At 66.7% G+C, this 12,266-nt stretch overlaps 1 protein-coding gene across 1 annotated transcript; it reads right to left on the bottom strand.

Annotated features, from left to right (window-relative positions):
• Window positions 1–822: 822 nt before the first annotated feature.
• On the bottom strand, window positions 823–2,774 carry OLIG2 (oligodendrocyte transcription factor 2). Its single transcript, XM_054710602.1, has one exon. It carries the CDS (start codon window positions 2,731–2,733, stop codon window positions 1,810–1,812), a length of 924 nt encoding a protein of 307 aa, XP_054566577.1. The 5' UTR covers window positions 2,734–2,774; the 3' UTR covers window positions 823–1,809.
• Window positions 2,775–12,266: the final 9,492 nt, after the last annotated feature.

Genomic DNA, 12,266 nt, shown 5'->3' with positions numbered 1-12,266 from the left:
GTGCGCGAGGCCGGACTCCCGTGCGCCGAGGCTGTGGAGCGCAGCGGGGCCGCGGCCCGAGGAGACAGCGGGGCGGGAAGAGGTCCTGAGAGTCGGGCTCACAGCCGCCCTGCACCCGACACGTCGCAGATGGAGGCCCGGCTGGGCGCGGGGGAGGGTCGCACCCGTCGCGGGGAGGGAGGGAGGGCGAGTGGCCCTGCAGCTGATGCGGGGCACGGCCTGGGCGGACGCAGCCTGGCGGCTGCCTCCAGCGAGCTGAGCGGAGGCAGCGACAATCCCGCCGCCGAGCCTGAGCGCCTGGAGGTCCCCCCCCCCCCACCCCCCCCGCCAGGGCCCGGCCTCGCCCCCAAGGCCCCCGGTCTCCGCGCAGGAGCGACCACTTCACTTTCAGCACACTCGGTCCCCAGCCCTCAGGCGCGGGAAAGGACCGGCATTAGACGTCAGAAAATAAAACAACACGGGGTGGTGGGCCCCCCCGAGAAAGGGAGTGTGTGTGTGTGTTTGTGAGAGAGAGAGAGAGAGAGAGAGAGAGGCTAGAGCAGGAGAACAGGCAGCAGCCCCTCCTCAGTCCCCAGGGCTCGGCCCCCATCGGCCCCAGGGAGAGACCCCCCCCACCTGCCCCCGCTGCTGGGAAACTCCCCTCTGACGCCCACTGGTGTGTAAATCTCAACACTTGATCATTTATTTCTCTTTTTTTGCAACAAAACAGGTAATAAATATTATTTAGCACTTTGTTTCTTTTTACAAAAATAAAACAGATGATACACTCTGGGCGGGGGGTGGGGGGTGGGGGAGGGATGTTACTGACAGACGTTCGCCGGACGCAGGAAGCAGCGAGGGTTTGTCATTTGTGTTAAAAGTGGCAAAAGACACGGATACGGGAGCCCGGCTCAGACGCGGGGGGCGGGCAGCCACGTGAGCATACAGTTCCACAGCACGCATGACCTGTCACTGAGATATTTACACATCAAGGGAGGAAAAGCAAGCCGCCGGGACCCCCACACCCCAAACCAGATTCACAGCAACAGCCTGGGAGTCCCGCCCAGCCCTCGGTACCAGGTCCGCCCCATCGGGTGAGGGGCCTGGCCGCGGGGCGCTCAGAGACCGAGTGGGGTGGGCGGCGGACTCTTAAAACAACGAAAAAGCCACCGCCGCCCGAGTGGACAGCGAGGGCCGTTCCGTCCGCGGGCCCTGCGCTGACCGCCCTGCGCTGAGCGCCCGGGAGCGCGTTGCTGCTGCTGGAAAGGGGGGGCGCGGGCGCCCGGAGCCGCAGGGAGGACGCGCGGTTCTCACGGGGCGTGGGCTGACCCGATCCGAAACCGCGACTGGACGCGACCACGGCGCTTCTGGTACCGACCGCCAGCGTCCACCACCTCCTGGCCCGGGCCTCCCGGCCGCTCCCCGGGGCCCCTTCCCGGGGGCCCCACCCGCCCAGAAACTGGGCGAAGGAGAAGGAGTCCCCAACGCCTCCCCCTCCACCCCCAAGTAACGAAGTGCAGCCAGAGCGGGTGAGGCCTGGTCCCCGGAAACCCAGTTCTGAGAACCCCCTCTCCGGGGGCAGAAGGGGTGTTTGGGGAGCTGTGCCCACAGCAATGCCCTCTTAGAAAGTGTGTCCACGGCCCGCGCTAAAGCCGGAGCGGGCCGGCCAGGTCCCGGGGCGCACGCCCCTCTCACTCCCCAAGTTCAGTGCGCCCCAGGGCGGCTGGCCTCGCACCCCTGACCCCAACCCGGCCACAGGCCCCAGCGCCGCCAGTCCTCGCTTCCCCGCGGCCTCCGCTCCCCGCTGGTCAGAACGAGCCGACGCGCCGGCTACTTGGCGTCGGAGGTGAGGCGCGGCAGGCTGCCGGCGCCCATGGCCGCCACGTGGGGGTGCGGGGGCACCTGGCACATGCTGCAGGGGCAGGGCACGCCGCCCCAGTGCTGGAAGCCCCCGCCGCCGCCGCCGCCCCCGCCCCCCAGCGGGGCCGCCGCCGCCGGAGACTTGAGCAGGCCGTGCGGGGGCCGGATGGAGCCGACCGACGACAGCCCGGAGCCGGGCAGGGAGGCGCTGGACACCGCGGCGGCGGCAGCGGCGGCGGCGGCGGCGGCGGCGGGCGGCAGGATGGGGTGGTGCACCGCGGGGTGGTGCGCGGCGGCGGGGTGCGCGGCGGCGGCGGGCAGGGGCGCGGAGTGCGCGAGGCCGCCGCAGGGGGCCGGGTGGAAGCCGGCGTGGTGGCCGCCGTAGATCTCGCTCACCAGCCGCTTCATCTCCTCCAGCGAGTTGGTGAGCATGAGGATGTAGTTGCGCGCCAGCAGCAGCGTGGCGATCTTGGAGAGCTTGCGCACCGACGGGCCGTGCGCGTAGGGCATGACCTCGCGCAGCCCGTCCATGGCGATGTTGAGGTCGTGCATGCGCTTGCGCTCGCGGCTGTTGATCTTGAGGCGCAGCTGCTGCAGCTCGGGCTCCGTCAGCTGCTTCTTGTCCTTCTTCGTGGACGACGCGGCCGCCGCCGCCGCGCTGGACGAGGACCTGAAGCCGCCGCCGCCCAGCTTGTCCCCCGGGTGCGCGCCCGCCGCGCCCAGGGCGCCGCGCAGCTCCGAGCTCAGCTCCGGCGGGCAGTCGCTCGGCGTGGACGAGGACACGGTGCCCCCGGTGAAGCCGCCGCCGCTGCCCTTGCCCCGGGCCGTCAGGAAAAGGTCATCCGGCTCGGGCGAAGACGGGCGGCTGGACACCAGGCTGGCGTCCGAGTCCATGGCCCCGGGACGGCGGCGGCTTCCGCAGGTCCTTCCTCCCCGGCTGCCCGGCGCCCCGCACGCCGCCTAGGAGGAGAGAGCCGGGAGCGCGGTGAGCTCAGCGAGAGAGTTGCTGCGCCGCGCGGGGTCCAGGCTCGGAGGGCGGGTCGCCTCGTGTCCACCTCGCCACCCTTGTCCCTTCCTTGGGGCGAGGGGGGGGGGCAGGTGCGCACACGCATTCTCCGCTTCCCTCCCCGCAACCTCCCCTCCGCGCTCAGCCACAGGTTGTTCCAGGCCGGGGAGCCGCGGGCGTCCCCGTGCGGGCGGCATCCTAGAGGGCTCACCTGCCTAGGCGTGGGGACTGGTCTCCAGGGTCGGTAGAAACAAGTGGCAAGTGAGGGACTTCCTTTGGGAAGGGAGGGCGAAGTCTAAATAGATATGCATTTGGCCCCTCACACGCATCCACCTCGTCTCCATCGACACCGCCGAGCCGGCACAGGTACATACCCGCACCCCGTGCCCGCACCCCGTGTCCGCACCCCGTGTCCGCACCCCGTGTCCGCACCCAGTGCCCGCACCGTGCCCGCACCCAGTGTCCGCACCCCGTGCCCGCACCCCGTGCCCGCACCCTGTGCCCGCACCCAGTGCCCGCACCCCGTGCCCGCACCCCGTGCCCGCACCCCGTGCCCGCACCCCGTGCCCGCACCCCGTGTCCGCACCCAGTGCCCGCACCGTGCCTGGGTTCCGGCGCTGCGCCCGGGCCGCGCGGAGCTCGCCGGTGACCAGGACTCGGGCAGAAGCAGCCCTGGCCGCCCGACTTCTCGTTTGCGGGCGAAGGATGCTGCGTGGGTGCGAGGTGGGTCAGAGCGAGGAGCCGCCGCGGAGAACTGACGGGCAGAGCCGCCTCGGGGACCCTCTACGGAGCTTCGTGGGGCGCAGCCCAGTGGAGGGGCACCCGCCCCGGGGGTGTAGGGGGCTGCGGAGGGCGGGGACACTTACTGTGGATGCAGTCAGAGGCGCTCGTCCCAGACGCCGCCGTGGAGAGCCGGGCTCGGGCGCGGAGGGCGCGTGGGTCTGGAAGGCGCACCCGCACCTTTCCGCGCTCGGCCGGTTTTTATAGCTCGGCGGCGGCGGCGGCGGCGGCGGCGGTGGCCGGAGCGGGGGCGGGGAACAATGCGCGGGTCCTCGAGGGGCCGCCGCGCCAATGAGCGGGGCCCGCGGCGGGTGGGGTGGGGGGTCGGGGGGGAGCCGGGGGGCTGACGTCATCCGGGCTAATTCCGCTCAATGAACCGGCGGCGCCCGGCGCCCGCCTCCTCCCCGCGGGCAGCCAATGGGCGCGCGCAACGGAGGTTCTCGGCGGAGCCGGAGGCGGGGCTGGGTGGGGCGTGTGAGCGGCGAGGGCGGCGGGGCGGGCTCGCGGGGAAGTGCGGGGGGCTGATCGCGATCGCGGCCGCCGGAGAAAGGGAACTTTGTTACATTTGTTTAAAAATACGGGGCCAGAGAGTCGGGTGGGGGATGGGCTGGGCGGGGAGCTCCACGAACTAACCTGATGCCCGACGCGGTGAGATGCGCGCTGGGGCTAGAGTTCTCTCTCTCTCTCTCTCTCTCTCTCTCTCTCTCTCTCTCTCTCTCTCTCTCTCTCTCTCTCTCTCTCTCTCTCGTTTCTCCGCTGCCTGTCCCCACCCCATGGGTTTTAGCACGCGGGCATTTGGACCCCCCTGTAAGCGGCCCCCGGGCACAAAGCACCCCCTTTCTTGGCACTCGAAGAGCTCGCCAAGGAGGTGGACGGGAGCGCCCTCCGCTGGGGGCAGGGCCTGGCGAGACCAAGGCGGGGAAGGAGCGGGGAGGGCGCCTCCCCCACGGTGTTTGCGAAGAAATGACGACTCTCCGGTCCAGCTGAGGACGGTGCGGACCTGGGGACCAGCGCCTCCGCGGAGCGCCGAGCTAGAGCTGAGCGCGCGCCCTTCATCCACCAGCTCGCGCTTCGGCATCAGCTCTGCGGCTCTCCCCGCGACACGGGCGGGCCACGCCGGCCTGTCCGCAGGAGGAGGCGCCAGGCCCGGGCGAGGCTTCTGCACACCCGGGGCCAGACGGCGAGGTCCAGCCTCTCGCGGCGGCGTTCCCACAGGCTTCAGCCGCCCCGGCCGGGCTCCGGACACGGAGAGCTGTGGCCGGGAGAAATGAAACCGGTCTAGGGTGCATCTACCCATTTTATAGAGGGAAATGGGGGGACTGTCTGCTGCGGCAAGTCTGCAGAGAGAGAGACTGCTAACCCTTTGGGGGGGGGGGGGGGGGAGGCCTGCCCGGCCGTGGACGCCAGCGCGGTGCCAAGCGCGGCCTCTCCCCCTTCCCCGCGCGGAACTCCTCTATCCACGCACTTCGAGTCCAGGCGTTCGTGTTCGGGGGGCCGGGACCTGCGCCTCCGCCGCGCACTCAGCACACGCCCAGCCCCTCAGGGAACGTGACGGTCGGGGGTTGTCTGGCAACTTTTACTTCGCACGAAGGCTTACAAACCAAGCAAACAAACAGACGTAGTAAGCGATTAGCGAAGTTACAGAATTCACAAAGGCCAAGAGAAGCAAACAGGTTGCGCGCAGCCTCCCCCCCCCCCCCACCCACACACACACACTAGGAGGCCCGGCGGCTCGCCCCGGCCCCTCTCCCGCCGTCTGGAGCGTCTTTTTCTGGCCGCGGCCTCGCAGCTGGCCCCGCAGCCGTCCGTTAAATATGGATTTAATCCGCGGAGCGCTGGAGCGGGGACGGTCCTCCAACGGCTCCGGAGGGTGCGGCCGCCGCGCAGCCAGGAGACTCTGTCACAGAATCCCGCGCGGAGGGCGGGGCGGGGCGGGGGCCTGGGCTGTGCGGGGCCCCCCTCTGAGCCCCTGAGGCGGCTGCCAGGGAGGACCCCGTGGGGGGGGGCGGGGGGACGCATCCGGCCGCCGGGGCGCGTGGGCTCGTGCGCAGCCCGGGTGTCTAAGGGGCGCAGGCGGGACGCGCGCAGCCGGGGCCGCCCCCCAGGTTAGTCCCGAAGGGCGCGCGGCTCCCGCAGCTCCGTCTTCAGCCACCGGCCGCCGTGGCCGCGGCGGGAGGGGAGGCTGGGGCTCCGGCGCTGGCTCGGAGGGAGCGGGAAGGACCGGTCCTGGAACGGCGCGAGGTCAGAGCCCGGCAGGCGCGTCGGGAGGCGGCAGAGCTGCTTCCTCGCCAGGTTCCCGCGTGGACGCCCCTCAGGATAGCCCAGGCCCGGCACCGGGCACCCAGCCGCGGAGGCCCTGGGGGCCTTTCGGGGGCCCCCTCCCCACGCCTGGGGCTTGGGGCGGCAGCTCCGGGCCACAGGCCCCGCTCCCGGCAGCCTCCCCGCAGGCACCGGGACGGGGGGGGCGGGGGGGGCGGGCTGTGTTCCGGCTCCCTTGGCGCAGGGGCAAGTGGGTCGCTGGGCACACCGCCCCCCCCCCCCCGCCCCAGGAATAATGGGGAGCTGGAGCCCGGCCACGGCGCTGGCCTTCTTGCGTCCTGGCGGCGCCCGGGCTCCTGTCCAGCTCGGAGTCCAGCGCCTGTTGTGCACGTCCCTGGGGAGACCCCCCACGGGGGGACCCCTCCCCCTCCCCCCCCCCTCCCCTCCGGGCACCGCCTTCACCAGCCGGGGCGCAGCCGGGGCGAACTGAGCGCTCCCTCGCTGAGGCCGATCGCAGGCGCGGGGTCCGGCCCGGCTGCCTGGCTGCGGCGACTCCGTCTTCTGCGCCCACAAAAGGCCGGTGCGTGTCGGGCCTCCGCTCAGCCGCCAGGCGGCCCGGGAGGGGCCGGTGCCAAAGGCCTGGCGGCCCCGCGGTCCCCGAGGGCGCAGACCTCCCACCGCTCCCGCCCGGCCTCTTCCGGCCTCGCTCTCCCCCTGCGCATCCAGCCGGTCCGGCTGCCAGGAGCGGGCTGTGCCCGGCGGCCAGGGCTGCGGAGCGGCCAGGCTTGGCACCGAGGAGGGAGGAGAAGCGTCCAGCCAGCCTCCGGGCCGGAACCGCAGGAGCGCAGCGCGGCCCCCTTGGCGCGCCAACCTGAGCGGCGGCCCTCGGAGGCCGAGCCCATCTGCCCCCTCCCAGCCCCCCCAGGCCCCCCACCAGCCCCCCCCGGGCCCCCCAGAGCCGCCCCTCACCCAGGGCCCGGGCCTGACGTGGAAGGTGCGGGGCGGACACCTCTGAACACACACGCACATGTGCGGGCCGGCTGAACCGTGGCTGTGACCTGTGGGCGAAGATTCTGTGTTTCTCGGTGGACACGGCCAGCCTGCGGTCTGGAAGGGGCTGCGGGCGCCCGGGCGCCTCAGCAGACCGGCAGGTGATGGCTGTGACCGCGTCCAGGCGGCCGCCTGCGCTGGGCCAGGCACTGAGCGGACCGGCCTCACCTTAGTCACCGCTCACCGGCCTGAGGCGCTGACCTTTGGCCAAAGTCAGGCGGGAGCGGGCAGGTCCAGGAGGCCGCAGATGGGGAGGGAGGGAGGGCTGGGAGGCGGGGGAGGGAGGCGGGGGCGGGGGTGGGGGTGGGGGTGCCGGTGCCGCATCAGGGAAGCTAAAGAAAAACAACAAAAAGCAGCCAAACAAAACCCCAGACGGATGGCCCCTCCCCCTCCCGCCAGTCGCCCTCGGGGTTAACCCTCACCTCAAGTTCACGTGTGCGAAGCTGGGGTAGGATGGGGGGCTGGAATGTTCTCTCCTGGATCTCAGCTTACACCCCTTGTGGAGAGGCGCACTGCCCCCCTTTTACAAGGGGAGACACTGAAGGTTTGAGGGGTCACCCACAGCCCACTGGACCCCCAGTCCCAGGGCCACGGTGGCGCGTCCTGCTCCTCCAGCTGCGTCGCCCCCCAACTATGAACACGGGCGCTCCCCTCCCCTAAGTTAACCTGGAGGGGCAGGGTGGTGAGCAGGTGGAAGTACGGGGGAGACCTCCTCCGGAGGTGGGGAGCCCCCCGGGGCAATAGGAACGGTGTCTGGGCTGCGACCCTCGGACCCTCGTGAGGCAGCCGCGGGCTCTGAAGAGCCTCTCCCAGCTCCAGGGGACCACTCTGCGCCCCGTTTCTGGAGGCGGCCGGCGCCTGCGCTTAGCGCTGCGGGGGCGTGGCGGGCGGGCAATCGCACCCCCAGGATGGTGGCCTGCTCGCCAGAGGAAACGTGAGGTCTCCCCGTGACCTTCAGGATCAAGTCTGAGTTATTTATTTATTTATTTATTAATATATTTTATTGATTTTTTACAGAGAGGAAGGGAAGGGAGAGGGAAAGAGAGTTTGAAACATCACACCCCCCACTGGGGATGTGCCCGCAACAAAGGTACATGCCCTTGACCAGAATCGAACCCGGGACCCTTCAGTCCGCAGGCCGACGCTCTATCCACTGAGCCACACCGGTCAGGGCTCAAGTCTGAGTTCTTTACCGAGGCCTGGGGTTCCGGGCCGCCCGCCAGCTCCTCGCCCCGCTCCCTCCCGCGCCCCCTTTCTCCGGGCTCTGCCTTGGGGCGGTCTGTCCGGGTCCAGTAGGAGGGTCTGGGGTGGGGTGTCACGGGGGAGGCCCCGCCCTCCTGGAGCCCCTCCTCCGGGCGGGGAGTGCTGGGCGGTGGGGGCGCCCCAACTCGGTGCGTGCGTGCGCCTGGGGCGGAGCAGGCACAGGCCGAGGGCTCCCCTCCGGGTGAGCGCAGGGTGAGCCCCACAAGGAGCTCTGCGCTCCGGGTGGCCCAGTGGGCAGAGCGGCGGCCTGCGGGGAGGGTCCCGGGTCCGACTCCCGCAGGGCACAGCCGGGTTGCGGGCTCCGCCTACCCATGATTCTCTCCTCATGGGTGTTTCTCTCCCTCTCCCCTTCTCTGAAGTCAATAAAATACACATTTAAAGAGAGAAGTTCCGCATGTCACAGCCTCAGAGGAGAGCCCCCCTAAGCCCCTTGGGGCGGTGAGCGCTCCCTCCGGCTGGGGGGCACACCTCCTCCCGGGCCCCCCGCCCCTCGCGCCGGACCGGACCGGACCGGACCGCAAACCCGGAGAGCGGCCCAGCCCAGGCCCGGCTGATGCGCCCACGGGCTTGGGTCCGGGTCCGCGGGGCCGGGACGGGCGGGAGCTGCATGGAGCGAGCGGGTCAAGGACGGTGGGGCCTCCCTGGTGGCGGCCACGCGCACAGGGAAGCGGGGACCCCTGCCTCTGGGCGCCGGCGGCCCCCCACCAGCGTGCAAACGGGGGGGGGGGAGCTACTTGTGTGTGTGTGTGGGGGGGGGGTCTAGCGGCGGTTCCCCGCCCTGCATGCCCCACCCACCGGCTCCTGGGGTTGGGCGAGGGTGGGAGAGCCTAGGAGTCCCCCCCACCTCGCACCTCCCTCTCCTCCTGCCTCCTTCCTTCCAATACATGATCGGAATTTTATGTGATTTTCCCTGGTTATTAAAATGGCCGGGATCTAGCCCTCGTCACCAGTCACCAGCGGTCAGCCTGCGGGAGGAACCGGAGGCCGCCCCGGGCAGCAGGATGGGAGGGAGGCACCCTCCCCCCTCCCCCACCCCCTTAGTTCTGGGACCTAAGCTCTAAGAGACACCAGGCTTCCTTTAAAATAATTCATTGATTTTGTTTTTCCCGATCATAGAAATAACCCAGGTCCTTGTTTTTAAAATCGGGACAACACAGGGTGTTAGGCTGAAGGCACCTGGGGAACGCGGTGCTGTAGCCAGGGGAGCGATGAGCAGGGCCTGTGATGGGCTGAGCTGTGTCCACCCACCATTCCCCGGATGGAGTCCCAGCTCCGGGGCCTTGGAATGTGTCTGCACTGGACATGGGTCCTTAAGGAGGGCATTAGCCCGTGGGCGGGGCTCAGGGGCTGAGCATCTGCCTGTGAACCAGGAGGTCACAGTTCCACTCCCGGTCAGGGCACAGGCCCAGGTTGCAGGCTCCATCCCCAGTGGGGGACGTGCAGGAGGCAGCTGATCCATGATTCTCTCTCATCACTGATGTTCTCTCTCTCTCTCTCCCCCTCTCTGATCCTCTCTCTGAAATCAATAACAACTTTTTTAAAAGGCAATCAAATTAAAAGGTCATTTGGGAGGGCCTTAATCTAATAGGACTGACGTCCCTATAAGAAGAAGAGATTAGGGCCCAGACACTCAGAGGGACGACCACTGAGGACACTGGGAGAAGACGGCCGTCTACATGCCTATACACATATATACTAGAACATATATGTACACACACACACACACACCAGAACACATACATACATACACATATATACTAGAACATATACATACACACATACATATATATACTAGAACATATATGTACACACATACACACACATACACATATATACCAGAACATATACATACATATACACATATATATACTAGAACATACACACATGCACATACACACATACATATATACTAGAACATACACATACACATACATACTAGAACATATACATACACACACATATACATACATACACACATACATACACACATGCAGGCTGGGATTCGGCGCCTGGGGTGGCCGTCGGACTCTCACTTGTTAAACTTCCCACCTGGAAGCTGCTGGGCCCCGCGTGTGTGTCATCTGTAACAGGTCACCTCACCGGGTCATTGGAGGGTCAAACGAAGTGGGTGGGAAGCGCTCAGAACGGGCCTGGCACCTAGGATGAGCTCCCTGATGGCAGCTCTAGTGCTCCTCATAGAGGAACATTCCAGAAGTGTCCGTGCGCCTCGAAATTGTTGCTGGGAAATAAAAGCAAAAGTAGCTTCGTCACGAGCAGCGCGGCTCCTCAGGCCTCTGCTCCCTGAAGCCAGCGGCTCCCTGGTGGTCCCGTCCCCGCACCATCCAACCCGGAGACGAGACGAACGTCTAATGGAAATATCGGCCCATACCAGCCCCTCTGGCTCCCCGGGGGCTGCCTTGTCCGGTGACCAGCCGCCGCTCGGCCTTCAGGCTCCGTCAGCTGCGGCGTGCTCCTGTGCGAGGGATTATTTCCTTCTTTGGAAAAAGGGAATGCCTGTGCCAGCCCAGTGTGTGCCATGTTTGGGATTCCGGCAAATGTCTGTTTCCCAAATGGGGCTATCACCATTGTCCCACTTTTCTTTCCTTTTTTCACTTTTATATTTTACTAGAGGCCCGGTGCATGAAATTTGTGCATGGGGGGGGGTGTCCCTCAGCCCAGCCTGCACCCTCTCCAATCTGGGACCCCTTGAGGGATGTCCGACTGCCTGTTTAGGCCTGATCCCACCTCTCACAATCCAGGACTGTTGGCTCCCAACTGCTTGCCTGCCTGCCTTCCTGATTGCCCCTAACTGCTTCTGCCTGCCAGCCTGATCACCCCCCAACCACTCTCCTGCCAGCCTGTTTGCCCCTAACTGCCCTCCCCTGCAGGCCTGGTCACCCCTAACTGCTCTCCCCTGCAGGCCTGGGTCCCCCCTAACTGCGCTTCCCTGCAGGCTTGATCACCCCCAACTGCCTTCCCTTGCAGGCCTGGTCCCTCCCAACTGCCCTCTCCTGCTGGCCATCTTGTGGCGGCCATCTTGTGTCCACATGGGGGCAGGATCTTTGACCACATGGGGGCAGCCATCTTGTGCGTTGGAGTGATGGTCAATCTGCATATTACTCTTTTATTAGATAGGATTCTTAGAGAGATAGAGGAAGAGAGAGGGAGAGAGAGAATCATTGATGTGAGAGCAAAACATCGAGCCCTGCTTCCTGCACGCCCCTTCCTGGGGGTTGAGCCTGCAACCCAGGCATGTGCCCTGATGGGGCACCGAACCCGAGACCTTCGGTGCACAGAATGACGCCCAACCACCTGAGCCACGCTGGCCGGGGCGCCGTCGTCCCACCTTTAAACTAAAGCATCCCGTTTCCCGTGTGAGAAACGTCGTCAAGCCCGGCTGTGTGGCTCAGTGGTTGAGTACGGGTCTATAAGCCAGGAAGTTGGGGTTTGATTCTAGGGCGGACAGGGGTTTCAGGCTCGATCCCCGATGGGGCGGGGCCTGTGGGAGGCAGCCGATCCATGATTCTCCCTCACCATTGATGTTTCTCTCTCTCTCCCTCCCTCTGCTTTCCTCTCTGAAACTAATAAAAATGTGTTTGTTTTTTTTTAAAGAAAGTTCTTCAAAATTCCTTACCAAGTGGAAGATGCAGCCACTCTTCCCGCCTGACATTTCATTAAGAATTAAAAATAACAAAGGCAGCGGAGATACAGAGGGGGCTCATTTAGAAACCTGGTTTGTGAGGGAAGGGAGCGGGAGGGAGCGGGCAGGGGGCCCGTGGCCGCGCCCCACCAGGCCCCGCGTTCACGGCGCAACAGCTGAACTGAGCGTTCAGAGCGAGGACATCAGAGCCTGTGGCCCCGAGACACCAGCGCTCCGCGGCGGCGATGTCAGAGGTGGGGCGGCGACACCCTGAGCTCCCTGGGTGGCACTGCGAGGGCGCTGGCCCCAGCAGATGGCCCCCCACGCACCTCGGCCCCCGGAGGCTGGCCCACATGTCACGGTATAGTCTTCTCATTAGCAAACAGAGAGAAAGAAGGAGAAAGAGGCCGGGATGAGAAAGCAGAGAGA

This window comes from Eptesicus fuscus, chromosome 3, assembly GCF_027574615.1.
Source record: "Eptesicus fuscus isolate TK198812 chromosome 3, DD_ASM_mEF_20220401, whole genome shotgun sequence".
Lineage (NCBI taxonomy): Eukaryota > Metazoa > Chordata > Mammalia > Chiroptera > Vespertilionidae > Eptesicus > Eptesicus fuscus.
The sequence above is the reverse complement of the archived record's forward strand: the minus strand, read 5'-3'. Positions and strand labels throughout refer to the sequence as shown.

Excerpts from the sequence above, each read along its gene's own strand:
- OLIG2 (XM_054710602.1), bottom strand. The coding sequence starts at position 2,733 with ATGGACTCGGACGCCAGCCTGGTGTCCAGCCGCCCGTCTTCGCCCGAG.